Source organism: Microtus ochrogaster, unplaced genomic scaffold, assembly GCF_000317375.1.
Source record: "Microtus ochrogaster isolate Prairie Vole_2 unplaced genomic scaffold, MicOch1.0 UNK2, whole genome shotgun sequence".
Classification (NCBI taxonomy): Eukaryota; Metazoa; Chordata; class Mammalia; order Rodentia; family Cricetidae; genus Microtus; species Microtus ochrogaster.
The window spans coordinates 17,718,720-17,746,538 of NW_004949100.1; the positions used below are offsets into that span (position 1 = coordinate 17,718,720).

Genomic DNA, 27,819 nt, shown 5'->3' on the forward strand with positions numbered 1-27,819 from the left:
TGTGTGTGTGTGTGTGTGTGTGTGTGTGTGTGTGTGTGTGTGTGTGTACTCATGCCATGGTAGACTTGTGGAGGTCAGAGTTCAATATCAGGTGTCAGTCCTAACCTTCCCTCTTGTTGGAAACAGGGTCTCTTGTGTTTGTCACTGCTAGCTAGCTGTCCCCCAAGCTCCCAGTGCCTCTCTGGTCCTGTTTCACTGTAGGAGTGCTGAGATTACTGACACAGGCGACAGCACCTAACTTTACATCAGTTCTGGGGATTCTAACTCAGGTCCTCAAGCAGTTTACACACTGAGCCAGCCCTCTGACACCTCGAAGAGAGTGTTTTCAAGTGGCCATTCTGTCAGTGTGGACTCCAAACTCTCTGCTCTTGCTCTTGCCCTGCAGTGAGAGTCTTTAGAGGATGTGATGATAACCGAAGGTGTTTTACAAAATGCCTCTGGCTATCTTGATGGAGCTGTTAGAATTCCTTCTGTTGGTCACTAGCAGAAGCTCACTTCCACAGTCCTATAAATCACTCCATAAAAGTTATTTACTTCTCAGGTTTTATAGCCCCAAAGACCAGCAGTTGTGTGTCCCGTAAATAGACCAGAAAAGAGAGGAAATAAGTTGGGGCTACTCCTTTGGTTCCTCTATGAAACCTCAGAGTTGGGAGATTTGCCTCTAAGCCAGGGAAAGTACTGAATGTGAGCAGAAGTTCTGCTGCCTGCTTCCTCCCATCTATCCTGCAGCTCCCGGGAGAGGGGGTAAGCTTTACAATTTCCAGTATGATTCCCCCCTCCCTTCCTTTGCTTTTATGGATTTGTGACATTATTCTTAGATATAAGAGTCAGGAAGTATAGATTTTATATAGATATCTAAAATCATATATATATATATATATATAAATATATTATATATAATAAAACAGAAACAGAAGTGTCTAGGGAGATGAAGGGCACTAATGGGAGAGAGAGAATGATGAGAACAGAGAGGTAGAGGATGAAGTGAAAATATTTCAAATATACAATATATGCTTATATTAAAACATTCTTTGTATGAGCCTGCCGATAAAGAGCAGAGCCATAAAATGCTGTCTTCTGGGCCAGCCTTGGCCACTGTACTCAGGAACTCATAGCAGTTTCAGTGGCTTGCACAGGGCCTACAAGAGTGGTCCCATCAATAGTCCATCAAAGATGTGGGAGGGACTTAAGTGGGCTGGGCCCTCTCTGGGAAATAATGGCAATATGTGGCTACTTGGGGCTGGGAAGCCATTGTTTTCAGTGGTACCCACTGGTGAGTGTACATGCTCCAGTGGCTACCCATCTGGCCCTGATTACATTCAGTAGGTCACAAAAAAGCCAAAAACAAAACAAAAGGACATAAAAGTAGGACAATGGAACCTTGTCAGAAAAAGTGAGGTTGGTGGGGGTCAAATGGGGATAAGAAAGGGTAAAGAAATTAATGTGATTGCAATGTATTATATATATATATATATATATATATATATATATATATATATGTATGTATGTACATGAAACTGTCAAAGGAACATTTTAAAATTTCCTTGTGTAATACAATACCATGTAGGATGAACATATACAAAGATTTTAAGATTTAGAGATTCAATACATGCCTATAAACATGTGCCCCTAAATTGGAGTCCCTGGAATGAGATCAGAGACAAAGCAGATCCCAAGCAATGGTCGTGGACACAGCTCAGAGCTCCTTCTCAAGGCTGCAGTCAATGTAATAGACTCAGAGAGGAGCTGGTCATTCTGTCTGCCCTGAGCACCCACTTCTGATAAGGTGTCCAACCTTAAACAGGGTAACCTAGAAAAGAGACACTCCCCCTCAGACACCACTTCATCAGCCTCTGAAATGTGATCGTGGAGGGGATGTGTTCTGAACCTGACCCTGTGCCATGTCACCAGCCTTCACACGTCTGTGCCCTGAGAGGCCTAAACATCAGCCTCATAGCTACATTCTGCTTTCTGCCTTGTTCCTGAGGCACGAGTTGTACAGAAACCACACGCTCTTGAGTGTTCCAAACTACTTGACCTTGTCCAGCTACAGGGTTGACCTCCACTGAGGTATGAGACTTTGAAAGGCAAGTGTCCCCACTATGCTCAACCGTGTGCTAAGTAAAACAAAGGGCAGAATCCAGCAGGACTTAGAGAGAGAGAAGTACATTTGGGGTAGAAAGTGAAGGAATGACGTCGTCTGAATTCCACAACTCACATGGATCCTGAAAGCTGAAGGAAAGAAAAAGCCAATGTTTGTAGCCCTTGCATATGCTCAGGTGTCTCCACAACACCCTGTATACCAGTAACTTTTTTCATTGCTGCAGCAAGAGCTGACAGGAGGCAATACAAGAAAGGAAGGGTCTGCTGTGGCTTATAGTTCCAGAGCCTATAACATACAGTGCACCATGGCAGGAACGCATAGTGACTGATGATGGCTGGTCATGCGTCCATGATCAGGAAGCAGAGAGTGAACAGGAGATGGGGCCAGCTGTGAATTCTCAATGCCTGTCCCTGTCCCTAGAGACCCACTTCCTCCAGGGAGGCTCCACCTCCTAAATGCTCCACAACTTCCCCACCCAGCACTCCCTAGGGAGTGAGCTTACAAACACAAGAGTCTATGAGGGCCATATATTCATGCTACACTTGGGGCCACCTCTCCCCCTGAAAATACAGATGTGTCTGCAAGACAGAGCCCAAGCTAGGGGTCCTTCCTGGGCCCTCCGGACCTTCTGTGCACCTCCTCTCTGACACTTCCATCTCAGTGAAGATACAGCTGTCATTCCGGAGGGCAAGGACCTGTGGCTGAATCTTCGGGGTTAGAATTTGGATTGTTATTGCACACGGGACTAAGAACCCAACCTCTGTCCGTTTAAAGCCCCTGAGGTGGCCCAGCTTCTCTTCCAGAGACAAGTTTGACTATGACGGTCTCTCCTTTATCTCTGGTATCAATATTTCCACAAACTTCTGCTACAAAAGAAAAAAAAAGTCTTTACTTCTCATCAGGTCAACAGTCATTGGGGCAGAGCACAAGAGTGACCATGTTGCTCCCAGCCTCAAGATCTCAGAATGACGTCTGTCAGTCTGGGACCCGACCTTTGCGTGACTGTGGTGATAGAAACTGAGAGCAATGTAAAGGGAGGGTCTATCTATTTTGTGCATGGTTTCAGAGATTTCAGTCCCTTGTGCCCAGGGTGGCATAATAGGATAGAGAAACTTTCGCCCTAGTGGGTTGGGAAGCAGAGAAAAGGAAATTATCCACACTCCACTTTCTTTCTTTGTCAGCGCCTTCTGTTCCTTGGAGGTTCCCAGCCCAAGGGATGGTGCTGTCACATCCAGAATGAAAGTTCCCCAACAGGTTGTCCCCTCTGGAAACAGATTTATAAATATACCTGGAGGCATGTCTCACAAATCTCCTTAGGTGATTTTAAATATAGTCAGGCTGACAATAAAGACTAGTCGTTACCCTGCCATAAACACCAAGGCTGGTGGCTCCAGTAAGGTTGATACGTTCCCTGCAGTGGCGTCCTTGAAGCCTAAGCTGTTCTGACCACCCTCTGTGTCCCCTAGGCTTGGACACCAAACAGGCGCAGGTCATCGTCCTGTCCTCTGGGACCAAGTGCATCAGCGGAGATCACATCAGTGACCAGGGGCTCGTTGTCAACGACTGCCACGCTGAAATTGTGGCCAGGCGGGCATTTCTTCACTTCCTCTACACTCAGCTGGAGCTGCACTTGAGGTAAAGGGGCCCCTGGCATGGGCAGGACTGACACACCTTAGCTAGTGAGGAGGCAGGCAATGAGGCAGTTCAGAATGTGCCATGCACTTGGCAGATGCCATACATAGTAAGTGACAAGGCACCATATAGCATCTGTGTTTATTCAGACTTGGAGCGCCCTTTGGATACTGCACAGACACGGAAGTGTTCAATTGCCTGATTTGGCATTACACCCAACATCTCACTCCGGGAAGCATGCTGCTTGCCTCCAGGTTACACACACAAGTTACCGCACAGGCGCCCACAGGCATGGCACACAGGAAGACATCTTGCCATGGCTCATTCCACTTGGTGATTTTTTTCAACTAAAACACTCAGGCAGCCACGATAACATCCCTCAAAAAAGCTATTTTCTTTATGAAACTCAGATATCCACAAGAGCACAGGGCACAGTCATCCCTGGATCTTACATATCTTCAGTAAGCTATTCATCCAACCCGCTCCTCATATTACAAATGTCAATGGGACAAGACAGCAATACAGTTCTAGGAGACACCCGCGGATTGCAGGGAATTTCTTGAAAAAAAAAATGCAACCACCAAAAAGGAGAGGGCAAAACAGGGAAGGACAGAGAGAAGAAGGTGAAGGACAGAGAAAGGGAGGAAAGAAGAGAGAGGGAGGAGAGGGAAAGAGGAAGAAAAGGAGGAAACTGACTTGGCTGTCTCTCAGGAAATAGAAGTCATTGCTCTCTGAAACCGCAATTCCGTCAATTGAGTTGAAAGACTGTTTGGTATAATGTGAGATAACTTGAATCGATTAGCTTGCTCCCTGGGAAGAACTTTCATTTCGGCCATGGAAAGGTGCCAGGTTGACACTGACACTTCTGCTCCATTCTGACAAAATTGTGTCCACCTCAAGCAGGGCTCACAGGTCAGCAATTTCTACAAAGGGAAGAGGGTCCCCTCTGCAGCCTGGTCAGTTTGAGTTTGAGAATTTCTCAACCAGCGTAGCTTCCTAGACAGTTCAGAATTATTTATGTCTAGCTAGGGCCATCTCTCATGGGCCAGGCTCATAAATGGGCCGTCATTTTATTTCCTGTCCCAAGTCCTAATCTCAGGGTCAGGCTGTTTTCATTGTGTGAACCAAAGGTAAATGACTCTTACAAAATACATGATAGCCATCTTGATAGAGGTATTCGATACTTTGTAGTTCTTGTCCTAAGAAGTCAAGTCATCCTGTCCTGGTGGCCTCAGATTCCCCACATCCCCACATTACCAAATACGTGGGGATTATTATCCATTCCCTAGACTTTTAGATTTCAAGTCAGGAGATGTGAGTAAAGTCATGTACCCTGTGTGTGCATGTGTGTGCATGGGTGTGTGCAGGGGGAGATCAGAGACAATCCTCAGATGTCATTTCTCAGAAGCCATCTACCTTGTTTGTTCTGAGACAGGACATCTCACTGACCTGAAACTCTCAAAACAGGGTAATCTGATTGGCCAGTGAGGGATGAGAATCAGCTCTGTCTCCACCTCCCTGGCAGTGGGATCAAAAGAGCATGCCAGCAAACCCGTATGTTTTTAAACATAGGTTCTAGGAAATAAACTTGCATGTTCATGCCTGCCAACCAAGCCATCTCCTAAGCCTGCCATATACGTTTTAACGATGATTTTCTGGAATGAACCAGTGCTAAGAAATGTGGTCAATTTGATGGAACTTCTGATGTCCCCATGGCAGCCATCAGGAAATAGCAGGCTGTCATATGAGCTGGAATCTCTGGAAGACACAATAAACCCCAGCAGAAGCACAGGTAGATTTGCTCATGTGACCCTCCATACACATTCCTGAAGCAAGCCAGTCACAGTGGTTTAATTGCCATGGGTCTCCCAGACAGAATGTTCTTTCTTTGCATCTTCCGGCTGCCCTTTCTTATCGTTTGAAACAGGGTTCCTTGAATTCACTAATAATGGCCTCTCAGAGGGGCTTTAGTGAGTGGCTCATTCACATGAACCTGTTAGCAAGTGCAGAAGTCACACAAAGGGAAAATGGGCCCAATAGATGCCAAGCAGACTGGAATAAAGGCAATACCTTAATACACTCAATTAATTTTTATCTGAGCCTCTGAGCAGCGCATAGCAGCATGATATATTACCACATCAGTTCCAGGAGGCCTGGTGAGGGGTCAACTGGGATAGACAAGAGCTGGAAATCTCTCAATATGTGAGGAAGGATTTCTACTGAAAACCCAACAACTCAGTTGGAAACGTTCTCCAGTCCCCCCACCTTGGGTATGTGTTGCAGAAGACAATCCAGTCAACTTTGCCCGGGTTTGGATGCATTTTAGGCACCTCACATTTATCTGGAAAAGTCTAAGATGGTCACACCCATCCCTGTCTACAGGAGGGTACCAAAAATGGCTGCCAAGGGCCTCAAGAACAAGTGAGCTTTCCCTCTGTGGGTCTGGCTCTGCACTGGGAACCAAGACTGGATGCAGTTGCTCACAGGACTGCAGGAGAAGAGCCACACATGATGGAGGAGTCTGCTTGGGCACAAGAAAGGAGGCAGTAACACCTGAGCTTGGAGGAGTCTCGAGGATTTCTGGGGACACAATGTCCATTCTGCTGCCTAGGAGATCTCAAGGCCCTGAGATGCAAAATCATCACCAACAAGGCAGAACTTGTACAAACAGCAAGAATGGCAGAAAGCAGACTGCAGGGGCTTGCAGAAGGGTCTGAAAGAAAAAACACAGCTCAGTTTTTCAGTGCCCAATGTGGTATCGTTCCTCCTTGGGGAGGCAGGGCTGCTCAAAATGTGGGGTTAAAGGCTGTGAAGAAGGTTTTTGTGAAACAAGAAGATATAAAGCTCCAAGATTAGGAGGCATGGGTTTGTTCTAGATCTACCCAGAATGATTTTTAAAAAGCCAATTCTGCACTGTTTGCTGTTTCCACCTAGCTTGTTGGCACTCAAGCTCAGACACTGCTTAAAATCCCTTTTCCCTCCATTGCACACCCTAGCGCCCACTTAGGCTGCGTTAGTAGTGTCTCAGGACACCTCGTGAATGGTGACTTGCAGGCACAGAGGACTGTGGTTTTGTAATGGTAGATACTGGCTTGTAAAAGATAGATCTCAAATGGTTGGAGAGATAGTTTAGTTTGTAAAGTGATTCTCACACAGAATGAAGACCAAAGTATGACACTAAGAATTCATGCCTAAAAAGAAGAGGGGGGGGAAAGCCGGGCACAGTGGCACGTGCTTATAATCCCAGAGTTGAGAAGGTGGAGACAGGCAGCCCCTGAGGCTCACTAGCCAACCTAGCCTACACGGTGAGTTCCAAACCAAGACTCAATGTCAAAAAATAAAATGGTGAATGATACCTGAGGACCTGAGGAATAACACCTGAAGCTGTCTTCTGACCTACATGCACACACATGTACACACACACACGAGAGAGAGAAAGAGAGAGAGAGAGAGAGAGAGAGAGAGAGAGAGAGAGAGAGAGAGAGAGAGAGAGAGAAGTGCTAAAGTGTGGCTGCTCAGGGAGGATGGAGAGGGAAACATTACTGCTGGTTGTGTCTGTTTCCAGGTAGTTTCACTGAGGCCTGTTTCCCAAAGTGTTCATGCAAGGGGCAAACAACATATGAGCGTAGAGAAGGTAAAAGCTGGGGAACTGCTAACCCCACAAAACAAGACAAAAGCAAGCACCTATCAGAACATCTTCATTTGTTTTGTTGTAAGTGACCTACATCCTCTTTGTGTCCATAGCAAGCATCGAGAGGACTCCGAGAGATCAATATTCGTTCGTTTAAAGGAAGGAGGCTACAGGCTTCGAGAAAACATCCTCTTCCATCTCTATGTGAGCACGTCCCCCTGCGGAGATGCCAGACTCAACTCTCCCTATGAAATCACCACAGATTGTAAGAAACCACAAGTTTGCCTCTTGTCAATAAACAATGCCAGGCCACCTTGGCCAAGGCATCTTGTGTGTAGGATGGATGGATGGATGGATGGATGGATGGATGGATGGATGGATGGATGGATGGAAGTGAATCATTGCTGCAATTAGCTAGATACCTCCAAAACCTCAGTCTGAATTGCTCCAACCATTGGCAGAAAAGTAGTTTGGGGTCTAAAATTAGCTATATAATTACCATAGCACTCAGCTTTGTTTTAATAGGTCAGACAATCCCTGTATCCCAGGCTGGAAAATGGAACCAAAGAGAAAGCAAATGAGAATTACATGGGGTGAAAGCAAACTCAAACTAGCTCTTTTTGCCTTCATTTGCAACTTGGATGAGAAAGAAACTCAACTTTTGCAACATAGCCAGGGGCCAAAGTGTAGTGTCCATTAACTTAAAAATTCCATTACTAAACCCTTCTCTAGGACCCACAGTGCCAGTCCCCTCCCTCACCACTGTGCATTCCCAGGAGGGAGGACAAAAGTGGGTGTCCACAACGTCTTTGGTGTCATTGATGCCACTGTGTCTTGACAATAAAAGAGAAAAATCAAGGACTCTTACCTTCTCACTTAAATTATGCTAGATTCTATTATTGTAACATGCGTACATCTTTTACTTATTTATGTGTATACCACACATACACACACACTCACAGTCTTCCAAACTCTTTTTCTGTTTTCATTCTTTCCTTATTTATTTATTGATTTGTACATATGTGTGATGTGTGTACGTGTGTGTGCCCGTGCACACACGCACGCACGCACAGACACATGTGTGACACAGTGCACCTGTGGAGGTCAGAAGACAACCTCAGCATCCATCCTCACCCTCCACTTTATTAGACAGATTTTTTTTTTCTTTGTTGCTTGTGGCTGTACACAACAGGCTCACTGGCCCCTGAGTTTGGGGGATTCTCCTGTCTCGGCTTCCCATCTCACTATAGGAGTACTGGGATTGCAGATGTTCAACACTGCACCCAGCTTTACATGATTCTAAAGGTGTGAGCTTAGGTCTTCAAGCTTTTACAAAAAGTGTCCATCTCACAGACATGTGCACTGATATGGGAGTCCTCTCTGTATGCTGTGATTACCATTAATGAATAAAGAAAACTGCCTTGGCCTGATAGGGTAGATTAGAGGTAGGTGGGGAAAACTAAACTGAATGCTGGGAGAAAGGAGGGGGAGTTAGAGAGAAACCATGGAGCCCTGCCAGAGACAGATGCCAGAACTTTAGCTGGTAAGCCACAGCCTGGTAGTGATACACAGATTACTAGAAATAGGTTAAATTAAGATGTAAGAGTTAGCCAATAAGAAGCTAGAGCTAATGGTGATTTAAAGCAGTGATTTAAAGAATATAGTTTCTGTGTGATTATTTCCATTCTGGGCATCCAGAGTGAACAGGTGGCCTCCTACACACACACACACACACACACACACACACACACACACACACACATACTTTCTCTAAAAGTCTTAGGGAAGGAAGTGTTGTGCTCTATGATCTCCCATGGTTTGTTCTATTTCCATTGCCCTTGGGCCAAAGCTGTGTCTACTATCATGTTGGCTAGGCACCACCACCCCCCTCACCCTGCTGGGGCAGTGCTTGTAGTTTCTCAGATGGTGTGTTCCCTTTTCTGATTCTCACTCCAGCCTGGCTTTCCCATTTACTTTCTAAAGCATGTGAAATGTAGGGAATCCCTGCCAAACTCTTTCTTAAAGGTAGAGCAATGGAGTTGACAAAAATGAAAAAGAACTTTTTTGAGTAATTATCCAATTTGAGAGGTAGACAAATGGGCTAAACATATATGGATTTAAAGACCTACTGCTTTCCAGTGTCTTCTTTGTCTTTGTGAGCATCCTCTACGCAAGCCTGGCACACAGCAGGAATTTGATAAATGTTCTTCCTTTCCTGGCTTTGGAGATTGGATCATAAATGTAACCTCATCTACAAGGAGAAAAGAGGGTTAGAACCAACCCTTAATAACCACGGAGTGTGATGTGTTTCCACTGGAGATTTCCTCTGAGCACAGGACACATTTGATGGTTTGATAACTTCCTGAGACTCAGATCTCTTTCATATACTATATTGCTTTTTGCATAAAGTATTTTATGTTTTATTTAGCTCAAATGAACCCCAGAAAAAGTTAACTGTGTTTATATAGAAATACACTTACAACTGTTTAGTTTCACTGTCTGTGCTCGAAGAGCTTTCTAGGCTCTTTTGTATGTCTGATCGCTTGTATGTCTCTGTGATAAAACACCTGACGAAAACAACCTAAATGAAGAAGGCTTTGTTTGGGGTCATGTTTGCAGAAGTGTCAGACCATCATGACAAGGAAGGCATAGTATGTTCACATCATGGTTACCAGGAAGCAACAGACAGAGGTAAAACAGAAGGCAAGCTATAACCCCAAGGATACATTTCCAGTGGCTTCCTTCCTCCAAAGACTTCAACTCCCATTTCTCACCACTCCCAATGATATCATGGTGTTTCAGATCCATTAAGAATTACTCCAGTAGTCAGGTCAGAGCCCTCATGAGCTAATGGTCTCTGGAGATGTCTTCATAGATCCCAGAGTATGTTCCACTAACCTAGATGCTCCGTAATCTAATCAAGTTGACTATTAAAACTTGGGTGGGTAAGAAAGTGGAAAGACTTGGGAGGCGTTAAAAGGGAGTTGAATGTGATCAAGGCATATTGTCCAAAATTCTCAAAGAACTAATAAAAACTGAGAAAAAAAATTAATCAGCACATCATGCGTTGGCCAGTCATGGTGATGCATGTTGGTAAAATATGCTGAATAGCAGGCGGGTCATGAGTTTGAGGCCAGTCTGGGCCACACCTTGGGCTGGAGAAATGATTCAGCGGGTACAGTGCTTGTGGTACAAGCATGAGGGTCTCAGTTTGAATCCCTAGAACCCTTGTGAAAAAAGGAAGCCAGGAGCATCTGTAAACCCAGGGTTTTTGATGCTGAGGCATACACACACTTGGGCTCATACACACACACACACACACACACACACACACACACACACACACACACACACATGCGCGCAAGTATGCATGCTTGGAGGGAGGGAAGGAGGGGGGAAAGAAGGAGGGAAAAGGGGGTGGGGAGAGAGAGGGAAATAGAAAGATTTAAAAGGTAAGGAAGGAAGGATCTGATTCATTTTCTTAATAATATCCATCAAGGTAGATCTACATGATACTAACGTCTCTAGATATCAGTGAAATTTGGTCCATTTCCCAATAGCTCTTTGAAACATTCGGAGTTAGTTCTAATTTATTCAGCTCCCTCCCTGGCCTCTGTAGCCCCAGCAGGAGTTAGGAGAGGGCTAAGTGAGGACCACAAGAATGTCGACCCTGCCTGAGGCCTCGGTCCCCTGTGGGGACCATTCTGGCTCATTGGGTTTCCCGTGTCTCTGTACATCAAGCACCAAGTGTGGCTTCTCAGCCTTCAGTTCTAACTTGCAATGTCAGTGGTTTAGAAAAGCAAACAAATGCATTCTCAGAGGCCCCCTGAGGTTCGCTTCCACACACAGATGTCTTTTATTTCATGGTGCTTTTAAGAAGTGGCAGGTGCTGGTAGGAGGGAAAAAAATGAAGCCTTTTCCTCACAGTGTTGCTATGGATAAGGCAGGCAAAGGCAAGATGCTAGACCTGCATACCGTTGATTTAAGCGGGTGTCTTCTGGCCCACCGGGGAGCACAGAGAAGGTAGGCACTTGCTGTCTTGCAAAGTGGACTCATCAGCTAAAAGCCATGCATCATTTTCCCCTCATCGCTCCAAAAGGACAAGAAAAGCCAACTGCGTGCTGTCCTCTGAAGGAGCCTTCAGAGAGACTGTTCGGCATCCCCCACGCCTCTCAGGAGCAGCTTCCTCAATTTCCACCTGAGAGACATTGCTACAACTCTCCCCGCTGTCCCTCATACACTGATTTTATTTTTATTGCTCCCCTTTATGGAGGGCTGAACTGCTGGATAATGGAATTTGAGTGATCAGGTCTTTGCTTTTAGGGGCTTCTTCTAGGACCAGCAAAGGACCAAAGACAATAGTGACAATTGGCCAAAGGCAGGCTCGCAGAGAGCCTCTAGGAAAACTCCTGTGAGCTCTCCTAGAGGTCCACAAGCTGGCACCACCCACTCCCTACAAGTTAATTTGCAGAAACTCCAACTTCGCTCAGGGGCCGTGTTCCTAAATGAAACACTGGGAGCCCTCTTTCCTATCCCTGACTGCCAGTGTGGTGTGGTTAAGCACAGAAATGTAAGAGCACAGACACACTCAGCCAGTTCCACTGAGATCTTCATCTGGATATTCCAGAGCAAAGGAAGCTCCTGGGCAGGATTCTGCCTTCCCGAGCTTCTGTCTCTGCCAGGCACAGAGCACTGACGCAGCTGATCACTGAAGCTCTTTGTCACTTTACTCCCACTCTGTCACGAGGTCTAAGACAGCTGCTGTGCAGCTCCTGGTGGAGGCCCCAGTGTGCTGACCTTTATCAGCTCGCAGCTGTGGCAGGATCATTCATCCTCTCCCTCACACCTGCGTACGCATATGTATGTCATGTATATAAACATATGCACCTGAGCTCACGTGGATATAACACAGAACACATCCATGCATAAGGCCATGTGACCACATGTGGTTTATCAGAGTCTACAAGCCCAAAGACAACATGACTCTAAGTCCAAGAGACCTAACTGCATGACATAAATTGTTCTCCTTCCTTTTAATCAGTGTAGAAACACAGAGCAGAACAGCCTAAGGAAGAAAAAGATTACAGTTTTAGGTTTTGGAGTCTGTTGTGTTTGTTTGTTTATTGTAGTTTTGTTGTAGTTTTGTTTGCCTTGTTTTTTTTTTTCCTTAAGACAGGCTCTCATAAATCCCAGGCTATCTTCTAATTTGCTATGTAGCCAAAGGTGTCCTCAAACTCTCAATCCTCTGTCTATTTCTCCTCATCTGCTGGGGTTTGTGAGTGTACACCACACCCAGTTAACGTGGTGCTGGAATCTGGCTCAAAGATTCACTCATGAGAGGCAAGACCTCTAAAACAGAACCGTATCCCCAACGCTTTCCAGAGTTTTGAGCGATGATTTCTAACACGTTTTAAACTAAAACAGAATTACAGATGTCCCCTATTCCCTTTTATCACTCCAGGACCCATGTCCCTTACTTCTAATCCCTTCCATATCCATCCTTACATTTGCATATTGAGAGCCTCTTTCTTGATTATTATAGAGACAGACAGATAGATAGATGACCTACCGAGTCCCTTTTGTTGTTTATGTGTTTATGATTTTCAGGGCTGGCCACTTTATATTGGATGACCAGCTGGTGGCGGGGCTCATCCCTGGGAGAGGCTCATTTTTCTTTTGCATATATTATTTGTCTAAGGGTGAGAGCCCATGATGTCTGACCCTTCCATGTTATCATGTCTATTGATATTGTCATTGTTTAGGTCTTGCTTATGCACCAATTTCTAGAAGAGACATCCCACAGCAGACTTCCTGGTATTGAGACTCTTACAATCTGTCTGCAATCTCTTCTGTTATGTCCCCTGAGACATAGGTATAGAAGCTGTGCTGGCTGCAGATGTACTCACTGAGTCTAGGGCACACATGACCCATTTTCTGTATTATGTCTTGTGGTTTTCTCTAATGGTCTTCATTTGCTGAATATAGAATCTTCTTGCTGAGAAGTGATAGTTACGCCTATCTGTGGGTATAAGGATAATATCTAGAATGCAGTTGGCAATTATGCTAGTCTAGCAAAGTGGCAGTAGTAGAGTCTTTTCTAAGATATGTGACCTCACTATTCCTAGGGCTAGGTTTCTAGTAATAGGCATGATTACCCTCCTGCTAGGTGAGCCTTTAGTCTACTTAGCCATTGGTTACCACCAACATATGAATGCCACTATTTCACCTGTATGGATATCTTGCCATGCTTATCACTGTTGTCCATAGGCGTCACAGATATGTAGGCTACTAGTTGCTTCCCTCCCTCGGCAACTTATATAGTACTTTCTAGTGCTGTGGAAGCTAGAGCATAAGATGAAGTCATTAATGTTTGATATAACTCAAGTCATCCAAGTCCTGCATCCTATGTGTGTAATGTCTTCATCAACAGGTGCTTACCTTCAACCTGTGAGACACAACCAAGGGCAACAGCAATAGCTGCATTGTCTCAGGGGTCACTCGTGAATAACTAGAAGACCCCTGAGAACACAGCCTGATTTAGAATTTCTAGGAGGTCATGTCCAACTCCCCAATAGGACAGAGTAACTTTCTTCTCCCAGAGACCTTTCCAACTCATAGCCAGGAGGTTTCCTGAGTCCCTAGAGCACTATAGGTCAAACTCTAAGTGATCAACCCAGCTCCCTGAGGCCAAAGGCAGGGTTCCCAAGTCCCAAGGACAAGACAAGGGTGCTGGTGATATCAACAAGTCCTGTAAATTTTCTGTGTTTCTCTGAATCTATATAGACCAAAATCTTTAAGTACAGAATCAATGACAATTGGCTCGTGGTATTTAGAGAGATATGTTGTCTACATGCTTAGGAATGCACTGGGTTCAGTTGCTTCCAATCCAATCATGGTTTACCTATGGGGTTACCTAAGAAATTTTTCAAATTTGGGTTCCTGTTGCTTTTTCTTTGGCAAAGATTCTGTTGCAACAGAGGAGAATCACAACATCAGTCATGTTTCAGGTCACTGGCTTAGAACTACCTCATATCACATCCTGACCAGCCAGGTCATTTGTTTCTTACTTAGTAGAGAGGCCTACAAGGAAAAGGCAATGTGGCAGAGTCTCTGCCAAGGCCACACAGTGCTCTGTGCAGAACACGTGGCTCTCAGCATGGTCTGCTCCATGCAGCAGAAGGGGGAAAGCTGCCTCAGCAACAGTCTCTGCAAGCCAGAGCCGCTTGTTCCTCTCGGGAAACTCAAAACTGCTCACTCCTGTGATTCCCTCTGGTTCTAGGCCAAGGTCCACTGAGGTGGAGCCAAATGCCTGAAAGTTACTTCTAGATAGGAAACCTTCGTCAGAGGCTTAGCTGCACAGATTTTCTCCCATCATGTGGGCTATTCCTCCACTCACTAGACAGTTCCCTTGGCTGGGCAGAAGACTTTTATTTCCATGAGGTCCCATTTGTTGGCTGTTGGTCTTATTCCATGAGCAGCCAGGGTTCTAGTTGGGAAGTCCTTGACTATGCCTATATCTTGGTGTGTTTTTACTTACTTTTTTCTCTGACCGTTTCAGAGAGTCGGGTCTTCTCTGGCAGCCTTTGACTCATTTAGTTTGATGTTTATGCATGGTGAGAGATACTTTCACTCTTCTACATGTCCTCTCTCAGTTATGGTTCCTGAAGCTAACATGGCCACATAAAACCATGCATGTATTTATTAAATGAAATTGTCTAGGAGAATAAAAGGAACTAATGAGAGTGAGGAGGCAGGAAACGGGGTGCCAGGGAGGAATAGGGTGAGGGAATATACTCAACATATTATACATACTGGTAAGAAACTTTTTAAATAATAATGATGGGTTGTATTAAAGATCCTAAATGTTAAAGATGAATATCACGACCCACACACCTCCCCATGGCTGAGCAACGTCTGTCTTCCTCTCAAATCATCAGTGGCCTCTTTAGGAATCCCCTTTCATTAATTAACCTGGCAAGCTCAATTCTTCCATCATTTCCAATGATTTAGCATATTAAATTCTATAATAAATCTTCCACAAGATGTCATAAAATAACAGGATTATATAAGATAGATATCAATGGTGTTGTGCGAGGTGCATAATGCAGTCAACTTAAGTCAGTCACATTCATTGTGTAAAAGGGCAAGGCACAAAACTGAGCCACAATCCCACAGACAGTCAGGGACCTAAAACATGGATCCTTAAATCCCTATCTTCAGATGTTCTACTGGACACAGGAACGAGTTACATAGGATCATGTTCACGCATTGCAGAGCAATACATTTTCATAGTTTCATAATGCAAATAAAACAAAGATCATCTACATAACCACATGGTGACTATTTGAGATTTTATTAGAGTAAATAACAGGCTACTTCACCAATACACTTTCTAAAATGTTCTAATTGAAGACAACTTGAATTTTTAATTTAGTATTTAAAAATCCTTTCTTCCTTTCTTATACCTTTGGGGGGGTTGGGAGTTTTTGCTTGTTAAATTGCTTTCTTTCTAATTTTTAACTTTGATCTCTAAACACATGCACACACAGGGACACACACACACACCACTGGAGCAGGCATAATGTTTAATTAGTTATGTTTCACCACCCCTTTTGAGCCGCTCATAAAAAATTAAATATTCACCTGATGAGTTTCTAAAACATATTACTACTCTATTTTCTTACTATCAATCCAAAAAAGTTAATAAACACAGTAAAAATGAGGCTGGTGGTCTCTGGGTATAAGAATCAGAGTACAGTGGTCTAATGGACTTGGAACTGTCTGTGGATATGACAGACAGGATTTTAAAGTTCCACACCTTCATTGTCTCAAGGACACGTTCAACCTACTGCAGATTATCTAAAGTCAATCTCCCGCAGTTGCTGGCTAGATTGGCATTTCATTATACTTGAAGTGTCATCTTCAGCTCCCTCCTACCTCTAGCAATTAGCCAAGAAAGATCCAGAGCCAGGGAAAAAGGTTTGTAGGAGCTCACCAGCTCTTCAGTTCACCCTGGGCCTACGCAGATTCACCAGGGAACACACTGGAAAAGGCAAAGAAAACACACGTGGGAGCATCTCCCACACCTGGCTCTTGAGGCAAAATTAATCTAACCTAAAACTTTGAGTTGACTCCTAGGAAATACTGTAACTCTGTCCAGGCTTTTTCATTGCTTGACATTAAGGGATGGTAAATATTTAGAAGGCTTTTAAACTATAATAGGCAACTTTCAAGGCCTGGAAAATGTTGCGTAGTGTCTTTGGAGAATATAGGGATAGCAAGTACCATATCTCCTGAAATCTGCCTCCCAGGCAGGATAGTAAAGTCCCTTACCTTTGGACAACACTATAGTTGTTATATAGAAGCTGTCAGTATTGTTATCTGCCCCATTCCCAATGCTATCTGCCATAGAAAGTTAATATTGGGAAGGACCCCATGTGAATTGTGTAAAAGTCCAGGGTTAAACCCAAGTCATCTCAAGTATTTTTGAGTTACATGAACTATATTTATTATTTACAGTTTTATTACCAGTATTATTGTCATATTTATCATCACTGTCATCATCATCTCCACCATCATCATCTCCATAGTCACCATTATCATCACCACCACCATATCCACACTACCAGTAGCCGCACCCCCGCCATCATCATTCCCATACCACCTCATCTAATGATGAGGTCATCATTAATACCTCCACAGTCACCATCATCTTTGCTACCACCATCAGCATCTTCCAGCGTGTAGCGTCGTTTAAGTTTGCTTAATGCAACATCCAGGCTCTGTTTCTCTCCTTGGTTTGTCTTTCCATGGATGGCACAGGGACAAATCTCATCACTTATTAAACTGGCCCCAGTGGAAAAGCTGTCTGGAGTCACTCAAAAGTTCATCTTCCCTAAGCTTTGAAATTTCTTTCAGTCCAAGAGATATCCTATAAATGTGTATGGAAGGAACATCAGCTCGTAGGATCAGTGTGAAGTACCCTGGAAACAATCACTGTAATCTCTGCAGGAGAGATGTCCACAACTGGCTATGCTCTGTCCAGTATGTCCATGCGAATCAATGAGGGCAAAACTACATCAATGTAGCCTTCAAGTCTTAAAACACTTTTTAAAACTTTTAATAATTACTCATGCTACTGTGTGTAGAATTTGTACATGAAGCAGTTAGTTAGGCATTTGTCTAATACCATATTATCTAAACTCGATGTATAGAATTTTTTAAGGAAAGAAAGAAAAGCAAATGTAAGAAGCTTCTCTTGTTCATGCTGGTTCAACAGGTAACTGTGGACCGTACACTGTAATGTGTATGGGTGTATATGTGTCAAGTAGGGTCTGGGAAGAAGGAAAAGCTCAGGGCGGACTTGTAAGAGACATATGTACACCAACCTCAGGAAGTTTGTCATTTGCAGGCAAAGAAAATACCTCCCTCATCCCAGCCCTTGGTAGTCAGTACTTAAGAAGAACTGCTCCAAGTTGTGTGTGTGTGTGTGTGTATGTGTGTCCATTACTGCACAAAACAGTGACTTTTGTATGACATTTTCCACATTTATATCATTGTAGTTTGCTCATATCCACTCTCATCCTCCTTTCCCATTCTCCCATCCTACTGGTCCCCTTCCCTCTAAATAATTCCCCTCTTCTTCCTAATCTGAATTTCCTCATAAGAGAGAAACATTCAATATTTGACTCTCTTCCCGCCACCACCCCTTCTTGTCCCCCCACATAGCCCCCTTCTACTTTCAGGAGCTATATAAATTTTTCAGATCTGAATTCTGCATGTAAGAGGAAACACATGATATTTGTTGTGAATATGGCTCGTTTTATTTAACACCGTTGTCCCAGTTTAACTTTCTACTGAGGTGGGAAAAAAAAAAGAAAACACCCTGACAAAAGCAACTTTAAGGCAGAAAAGGGTTGTTCAACTTACAGCCGCTGATTCCAGTCCTTCAGTGCAGGGAAATTTGGGGAGGAGCTTGAAGCAGCCAGTCACGTTCACAATCAGAACAGAGAGATGATGGCTATACGTATGTTTGCCTTTTAATTGATGCCAGAACCAGTCAGTATTGATTATCATAGTGATGACCTCCAGTTCCATCTACTTTCCTGAACAGTAAAGATTTCTTTCTTCCTCATGGCTGCAGAAACTGCCACTGTGTGTTTTTTCTACATTGTCTTCATTTGTTCCTGGGCCAGTGGCTATCTGGGCTATCCCAGCCTTTTCAGACCTCCTGGCTTTCCTAACCCTTACAGCCTAGCAGCTAAGCACCATCAACAGTGCTGTTTTAAGAGGAAATAACCATGTCACAATGGTTTTAAGTAGCTTTCCCACAGTCACACAGCAAGTTAGTGACACCGGGATAAAAATCTAGACCAGTGTGAGAGGCAAACCCAACCCAACACCTGCTTTTGGTGACCTGAAAGCTAGGCATGGCTTTACAATTGTCAGTGGCTGGGGAACAAGTGGAGAGGCATTTCTAAACCAAGCCTCCTTGACTGCAAGCAATTATCCCTTCTGTATGACTGCCTGTAATTTGTAAACGTTTCTCTAGAATGCACACGAGGCACATTGGTCTATGCCTTTCTTTCTCACAATTAACCCTCCGGGTTGTATCCATGTTCACCTTCAGCTGGGAAGTATTCTTCCGGTTTTGTTATTTCTAGAAAAGTTTACGTAAAACTGGTATTGTGATATCCTTATACGTTTGGTAAAGTTTATTTTAAACAAATCGGAAAAGCTCAAAGGAAAAATACAATATCCTTGGGTATTCTTGGGACCATTCAGGACTCCCTGCAGAGGATGCTCTGATCCCTTATCAAATCGCTATGGTGTTTGCGCGTAACCTATGCACATCCTCCCATAAGCCCTAAATCACTGCTGGGTTACTTATAATACCTAACACAATGCAGATATGATAAAAATGACTGCTGCACTATATTGCTTAGGGAATAATAACCAGAGAAAAGACAGATGCAATCTTTGGACCAAATGTCTTTAAACCTCAGTTGGTTGAATCCACAGCTACAGAACCTGTGGATAGGGTGATCTGACTGTAATTTACAACTTACAAAAATCACACATTTCAATTCTGATGTCCAAACAATGAGGACCCTAAGAGAGATATACATAGATCTAATCGACATGGGAAATAGAAAAAGACAAGACCTCCTGAGTAAATTGAGAGCATGGAGACCTTGGGAGAGGGTTGGAGGGGAGGGGAGAAGCAGGGAGGGGAGCAGAGAAAAACGTAGAGCTCAATAAAAATCAATAAAATTTAAAAAAAATGATGTCCAAAATTTCAGTGTTAGATGCATTATTTGACGAATCAGCCCAGTGATAGCTTTGTGCATCAAAGAAGGGTAAATGGGGACCATGTGGCCCCACAGAGTCTCTGAGACATCTGCTCTGTGGTCTTCACAGGGTAGTCGGCCAATCCCAGGCTGAAATCTGCATCCCAGATCTTAACCATTTCACTGTTGAAGCGAGTAAACTCCACCCGCCTTCACGTCTCAGACTCGCCCCTGTGCCCCGGCTGCTTGATTTTGTCACACTTCCAACCCTTATGTCTCTGGACCAGTGTCCCTGCCACCTTTCACAGTCACTTCTTCTCTCCCAGTGAACAGCAGCAAACACATCGTCAGGAAGTTCCGAGGCCACCTGCGCACCAAGATTGAGTCTGGGGAAGGGACAGTCCCTGTCCGAGGTCCCAGTGCAGTCCAGACGTGGGATGGCATCCTCCTGGGAGAGCAGCTAGTCACCATGTCCTGCACAGACAAGATTGCCAGGTAAGAGCCCAGTTAGCTGTCCTGTTTTAAAAACCAGCTATGGACCTCAAGGAGGACAGCAAAGAGAGGTCCCAAGCAGGTCTTCGTATTGAACCCACTCCGAGAAACACGGTGCTTGTCATCAAGGACTCAGGTGTGCATGTTCACATTTATATGCATGTTGTGTAAGCCCACACATACGGGGGCATTGGAAAACCAGAAGTCAATGCTCAGTGCTTTCCTCTGTCATTCTCCACCTTGTATTTTGAGGAGGAGTCTGTCACTGAACCTGGAGTTCACCCTTGGCCTAGCTGACCAGTGAGTCCCAGGAATTTGCCTATCTCTGACTCCACAGCACAGGGTTTATGAGCACACGCCACCCCAACAAGCCTTTTATGTAGGTTCTGAGGTGTCAAACTCAGACCCTTCCATGTAAGCAGCAAGAAATTTACCGATTAAGCTATGGCCCGAGTCCCTGCCCTTACATATTTTTCTTTTTTTTTCTTTTAGATGTAATAGCTTTTTTTATTTTATTACTTTTTAAAAAAATATCAATCTAAATTCCCACTGCTTAGCATCTTAGCTGGGGTCATCCTTGTGGATTCCTGGGAAGTTTTCTAGAGCCAGGCTTCTTGCTGACCCCATAATGGCTCCCTCAATCAAGCTATCTCTTTCCTTGCTCTCATATCTGTCCTTCCTCCATCTCAACTATCCCATTCCTTCAAGCTCTCCTCAACCCTCCCCTTCTCCCCCTTCCTTCTACCTCCCCACCCCCATGCTCCCAAATTTTGTCAGTAATAAGGTGAACCCAAAGAAAAGCATATATAGATCCACCTGGAAATTGGAGAGACAAAATCCCCCTCCATGTTTTTCATTCCACCGGCTTGAGGGAAAAGCACATTCCTAGCAATTTCAGGTGACCACAGCAAGGTCAAAAATCTCTGACCCAAGGATTAGTTTTTCTTCTGTTGCAATGTTAAGTTGTAATAATTGCTTTTATGAGGAATGAAAAAACGGGCTAAGATCTGCCATCTCTGGATGCTGTGATCACTGTCAGGGAATGCGACCGAGTGTAAAACAAAGAGAGTTTTTCTCTGATGCACCTTTTACTTTGCACTAAAGGTGTTCCAAGAGCCTCCACAGGCTCCTCTCAGAGAGGAGCAGCCTCAGCATCCAGGTGCAGAGAAGGGATTTGCAGGAAGGGCATCTCAGCGTCCTTCACAGACTCCTGCTACTTGAGAAAGGCCTGCACTAGGAGTGTGTCTCCCTCTCCTTAGCCTCATTGTGATGCCCAAGATCCATTCCCTGCACACCTCAATTCCAATGCCCAAAGATACCACCCATTGCAGGAACAGTTCCATAAAACATGCTCAAAAAATACTTACAAGTTATGCATTGAGATGAGGAGTCCTTGCAGCTTGAACCTGCCTGAAAAAGTTGTAAAGCCCCAAGCTACCTCAACCATAGCATAGGAAGATTAGAAAGGAGAATGGGAGTGGGCTAGAGAGACAGCTTGGTGGGCAAGCACTCTTGATGCAAAATTATGAGTACTGAAGTTCTGATTCCGGTGCCCACAAAAAATGCTAGGAGTCCTGCAAAGGCCTGTACCTCCAACTCCAAAGGATCTTACATCTTCTTCTGGCCCCTACGGAAGCACAGACATGTGTAACCATACATACACAAATACACACACACACACACACACACACACACACCTCAAGCATGTAAATAAACAAACAAATACATCTTTAAAACTGAGTGAGTCAGAAGCTCTTTTGGAAGCCATGATAAATAAATTGATACATAGTTTATAACATAAGTGGGGGGGGGGGACTGAGCATCCTAGGCTAATGTGGTCTCTAAGCAAGCATGCACCCAAAAATTCCAACAGTTTTGATGCCCCTAAAATGTCCTACATGGATGCATTTGCAGCTGCAGCTAGTTCAGAAATGAGAATCTTAGTCTTGAAAGGGATGAATGGAGAAGGGATGGGAAGGTTAAAGGGAAAATAAAGGCCAAGGGCCCAAGGAGAGCTGAGTATATCACCTAAAACAGCAAGCATCTTGCGCACAAAGTTCTGCCACCAATATAGGATCTAGAGTCTAAGACAAGCTACCCCCCCCCCATGATCCCAAGAGATCCCCCAGTAAATTAAAGTCCAAGGAGGCACAAGCTGTGTGTCCCAGTACCTGTATAAGACTTGAGGTGTCTTATATGCTCAACAAAGGTACATGAACCAACTAAGCTATGTTAAGTTCTGTACCCTGAAGGACTCTCTTGAGCATCTTTCACTCCACCAAAGCCAGGGGTGCTGAGGGTTACGTTCCGCTCGCATTTCAAGGTGGGGACATCAAACAGTGTATGGAAGCACAAAGTGTCACCCCAAAGTCCGGAAGTCAGCATCCAAGTCTCCTTCTTGACCCTATCCTGTGAGGATTCTGGGGCTACAGAGCCGAGAAAACATGAGCCTCTATCAACAGTGATTCCAAATTCTCGTGGGAAATTACCAAGTAGCTATAGAAAAAAGAGCACCATTTAGGCCCTGGCTTTGATTGGCCATGGCTTGGCAGAACAAGGAGAGGGCTAAATGACCATAAATCAAAGCTCTGATTTCTGTATCACAGGGAACAACCTATAGTCTTCAAACAGCCCATCTTTGAAAAGAAAATATATTCCTCTTTACAATATTTTCATCTCTTCTTGGAGTGAAAGGGAGAAAAAAATGCAGCAATTTTCACTTTAACAAAAATTCTCTTGATACCCTCAGACAATGTTAGTTTTCTAAGTTAATTCTATGGCTCTCCAGCAAAATAAAGAAAATTAATGCAACAGAAATGAAATCTTGTCTCTGGGATCTTAAACATCAATAGATGCTAAATTAAACGGGCTACAAAACCCACCTTATATTGGTTGCCAGCAAGTCTATCGATGGTAATGCTCAAAAGACAGGCTTTATCTTTTTAATAAAATCCCCTTGGAAAAAAAGCAGAAGTTCATTTTACATCATCTTGAGGGATAATCAAATGATGTCCTGGATGGGAAAATACTCTAGACTGTTTCTCTTGGTATTTTTTGTTGGAACTGTTGTTGTTGTTGTTGTTGTTGTTGTTGGTGGTGGTGGTGGTGGTGGTGGTGGTGGTGGTGGTGGTAGTGGTGGTAAATTAGGATTTGTTTGTTTATTTATTTGGCTTGGCATGGATTTTAGGGTTGTTTTTTTTTTTTTTTGAGACAGATCTTCTTTGTCAACCCTGGCTGTCTCTGAAACCCTGACTGGTCTTGAATTCAGGGATTCACCTGCCTTGGCGTCCTGGGAGCTGCACCACCACAGCTTTCTCTCGGTGGTTTTGAAACAGGGCCACATGGTGTAGCACAAGCTGAGCCAGAACTCACTGTGAAACTCAAACTGGCATCGCTTGCAGTGATCCTCCTGTCTCAGCCTCCTGGGTGCATGTGTGACCACACCTCACTTCTAGCCTTTTATTTTTAAGAAGGCAATTGCTAGGGGAAACAGTAATGTCTCTGCTCCAGCTGGCCACAGAGAGACCACTCCCTGAACTAGCCCAGGAACCAATCCCCTGGCACCAGGTGGGTTCACACCATCCACCCACTTAAGTCCTCTTTGCCAGATGTGGTGACGGTAGGAGGAGACAGGACAGAACAGAGGGCTATGATGGAGGCCAGAACTTAGAGATGCCCTTGCATCTTGTTGTGACCCCTCAAGGGCATCTCCCAGTTTCCTCCTTCTGAGCTTCGCTTTCTCTTCTGCCTCCCTTATTTTCTCTTGTTCTCTCAGTCTCTTCTCTTCTTCTGTCTTTCTTGTTGTCTCTGTCCCTTGTCTATCTATCCCTGTATCTTCCTGTCTAGCCCCCCTTTCTGTTTCTTCCTCTGTCTTTCTATTTCTCTGTCTGTCACTCTCCATGTCTCTCTCCCTTTGTCTTAGGATCTTCCTGCCTTTCTCCTATTCTTGCCCTCCATCCCTCCATCCTTTCCTCCCTCCTCCCTCCTCCTTCCATCTCATTGCTGCTCACACACACTCCTCAACCAAAGAGCTCTGAGCTCACACTAACTGCTCAGTTCCATCTCCTCTCATCACCTAGTGTGCTATCGCTTCCCTGTCCTGCAGGGAATGCTGGTAAGTTGCAGCCCTGCCCTCTTCCTATCCCATGCCATCACACACCCTGTCTCCTGCCCTGAAATGGCAGGGATACGGTACCTAATGCTGTTTGCTTGTGTTTGAGCTTGACCTTCATGGGATCATTGATGCCACTTGATTTGCATGGTGTCTGTCACAGTGAGATGCACATGATGGCTCTTGATAAACAGTGCTTATTGGTAATGATGATGAGGACAGGGTAATGATGACCACAACAGTGGCAGAGATAATACAGTCACTCTAAACAGTTCTGGCTGGACCAGGCTGGAGCAATTGGCAGAGGAACCACTTCCTTTGGCATGGAAGTCCTTGTACCTCCTCCACAGCCAGACCCTGAGCATAACATAGGAACGTGAGTGCTCATACATGAGCTATTTTAGAACAGAGGCACATTTGCCATTTTTGAGCAGGAACATATGTTATGATAATGGTTCAAGACCATAAGCATCTGCAGTGTGCATTATTTGTACGAAGGCTTCACAAAGAGACAGTCTGATAACGGATTGTTCATTTGTTTTCTAGCCTGTACAGAAACAAAATCTCAACCTAGGGCTTAAATACTGCTCAGAGCAGAGGACCTTCACACACAGGTGCATACAAAACTTGCTAACTGAATGGATTACTGACACTCAGTGCTCGGGAAAGTGAGGCTCTGCACATGCAAAAACAGGAAACATAGTCTATAAAATACTGGAGGATACACTGGACTGCACAGCCTGTAACACATGATATACTGTACCCAATATCTCATCACGTTGGAACCAGCTGCACTCGGGGATTTATTATTAAATTTTTCAAGCAGTTTTGAAAGTCAGATGTTAAATACAGTCATTATTAAAAATGAAAATATACACACTTGCAGCTAAATTATACTAAAAGTAGTAAACACTTCAAGTTTGCCACTTCAGAATCATCTGACCAATATGTGTGTTTTTGGAATTATTTACAGCTACTATGTCCACATAAGGGAATACTACAAACATCTTTATAAAGTCATGAGCTGCTGCCCAAACCAGTGTACCTCCTAAGACTGTGCTCAGTGACCTCAGACTGGCAGCTCAAAACTGGTCGGGTCATAGCATTTGCACCAAGGGAACTAGAATAAGCTACAAGCGTACTGCTTTTTAAGAGAGGGAGCTAACTGCTGCCAGTATATTAAGACCACCAAGTATAGAGAGATTCTAGAAATAACTTATGTGAGACTGGCTGTTCATTTATTGTCTGTTTTAAGGAATCTTCATTCTTCCTTAGAATTCATCCCTAAATAGGGTGTGTGTGTGTGTGTGTGTGTGTGTGTGTGTGCGCGCGCGCGCGCACGCACGCGTGCACATGTATTTGCAAGGGCTCATATACATGTGAAACCTTCACTGTGGAAATCAGAAGTTGGCATCAGATGTCTTCCTCAATTACTTCTCCACCTTTTTTTTTTTTTATCATCAAGCCTGGAATTCCCTGATTCAGCTAAACTGACCAGCCAGGATCCTTCTGCCTCTGCCATACCCCAGTGCTGGTGTTACAGGCACACACTACCCTATCTGCTTTTGTTTTGAATGTGGCTTCAGGTCTTCATATGTGTGCACAGGTGTGCATTCAATGGCAAGCACACAGGTGGGTGTGTGAACATGAAGAGTAGAGGCCAAGGTCCAGAATATTCTTCAATCATTCCCCACCTTAGTTTTCAAGTCGGTGTCTCTCACTGATCCTGGAGCTCACCAATTCAGCTCAGTTGGGGAGGCAGTGAGCCAGGGAGCTGCCGCCATAGTCTAGAACTGCAGACAAGTGCCCTGCAACCAGCTTTTTATGCAACGTGGGGTCTAAACTCAGGTCCTTGTGTTTGCATCAGAAGCACTTTTGCCAACTGAGCCATCTCCCCGACACTTGGAAACTAATATTTTAGGCGACTGTAATCTTCTCACTGAAGGCAAGAAGTTATTTGTGCTGCCCATAGATCTTACAGAGGTGTTAAATATCAACTAAACCTACTGGGTTTTCTTTTCAAGAAAATCAGTCTTATCCCACATGATGCTTGGAGCCCTACATACAGTTTCCATTTATTAAGAGAGATCTATGTGGTAGATTTATGTAGTAGATCTCTCTTAATAAATGTAGTTCTGCTTGAGCACTATAAAAAAAATGAGTCCAGGTGACTTCTTTCTCACCCTTTATTTCTTGGGACTTCTGCATGTTAAGATGAGCAATAATAATAATAATAATAATAATAATAATAATAATAATAACAATAATAATAATATGGTGTTTCTAATTAAGGTGGAGGAAACATATCCACTAGAAAAATCTGTGGTTCTCTTTGAAAATTCCCTGAAATATTAAAGAAAAATGGACTGGAGCCTGATATATTCAAGGATCCGAACAATTAGCAGAGCTGTATCATTCCCCCACGTGCAGATCAAAAATATTACCTGGGCTCCCTGCTTATGATCAATGGCACCTACAGGATAGTATTGCTAGGTAATAACAGCCATTCTTTTAGGTACAGAATTTTATGAGTAAAAATTGATTTCATTTTACAGGGTTAGTGGTATGATCAGTTTACAGGACAACAAGAAAATGATACAGAAAGCTTGAAATTTCTGTCATGCTTTATCATGAACCATAAAATAACAGTGCACAAAACACCTTTAGTTACCTGTCAGCTAATGTTCAAAAGCATTCTTTCTTCTGTCTAGAATTCGAGGCTTTCACTGGAACTCCATCCTTCCTTTGGTCTGCACAAGGACAGTTCATCTCCAAGGCAGACAATAGTGACTGTAACTGTGGACCATCCTGACAGTTCTAATTCCTTATCAAGGGATGAGACCCTCATTGGAACATCAACCAAACCCCTTGAAGTTCCATTTCATGATTCTTTTCCATGAGACCTTGTGCTCCTCTAGGAAGCATCCAATGAGTGGAGTTCTCTGTTATAAAAGAGTCAGTTCGTATGTTAGGAGGGGGGACTCTTACCCATTATCCTTTATCCATTGTACTTTTCTTCACATGTAGGTACATAGAGCGTCTGTGTATGTGCACGCACGCACACATACACACACACACACACACACACACACACATACACATTGACTCATGTAGAAACACTCATATGACATATACACATAAAAAGTAAAAAGAAATCCAAACAAAAAACTCTTAGTTAAAACCCTGATGCTAAACATTCTGGACAGAAAGGCTAACTCACAAGTTCTAAGTGGGTAGAAATAACTACCCCTTGTAAGTGTCAGGCTTTCACAGAAAACAGAACTAAATCTCTGGCCTAAGTATCCCTATAATCCCATCACTTGGAAGGCTGAGCCAAGAGGATCCCAAGATCAAGGCCAGCTTGAGCTATATAGGGAGACCCTATCCCATAGAATCAATGGCTAGAATTATAGTTCAGTGCTACAGCACTTTCCTGATTCTCGGGCTTTGGGTTCCATCCCCAGCATTGTAATAATAACAATATTAATAATAATTTTTAAAATCCCCCAGGTCAAGAGTATGATCCAATCAAGAAAGTGGCAAGGCATATATATATATA

At 43.9% G+C, this 27,819-nt stretch overlaps 1 protein-coding gene across 2 annotated transcripts in view; it reads left to right on the top strand.

Moving 5' to 3' along the window:
* Positions 1–27,819, top strand: part of Adarb2 (adenosine deaminase, RNA specific B2 (inactive)) — a 560,555-nt gene that overhangs the window by 499,017 nt on the left and 33,719 nt on the right. For both annotated transcript variants that reach the window (XM_026788354.1, XM_026788353.1), the window contains exons 5-7: positions 3,571–3,739; positions 7,481–7,632; positions 19,984–20,152. In XM_026788354.1, coding sequence (XP_026644155.1) covers positions 3,571–3,739; positions 7,481–7,632; positions 19,984–20,152 — 490 coding nt within the window. The remainder of the gene's footprint in view (positions 1–3,570; positions 3,740–7,480; positions 7,633–19,983; positions 20,153–27,819) is intronic.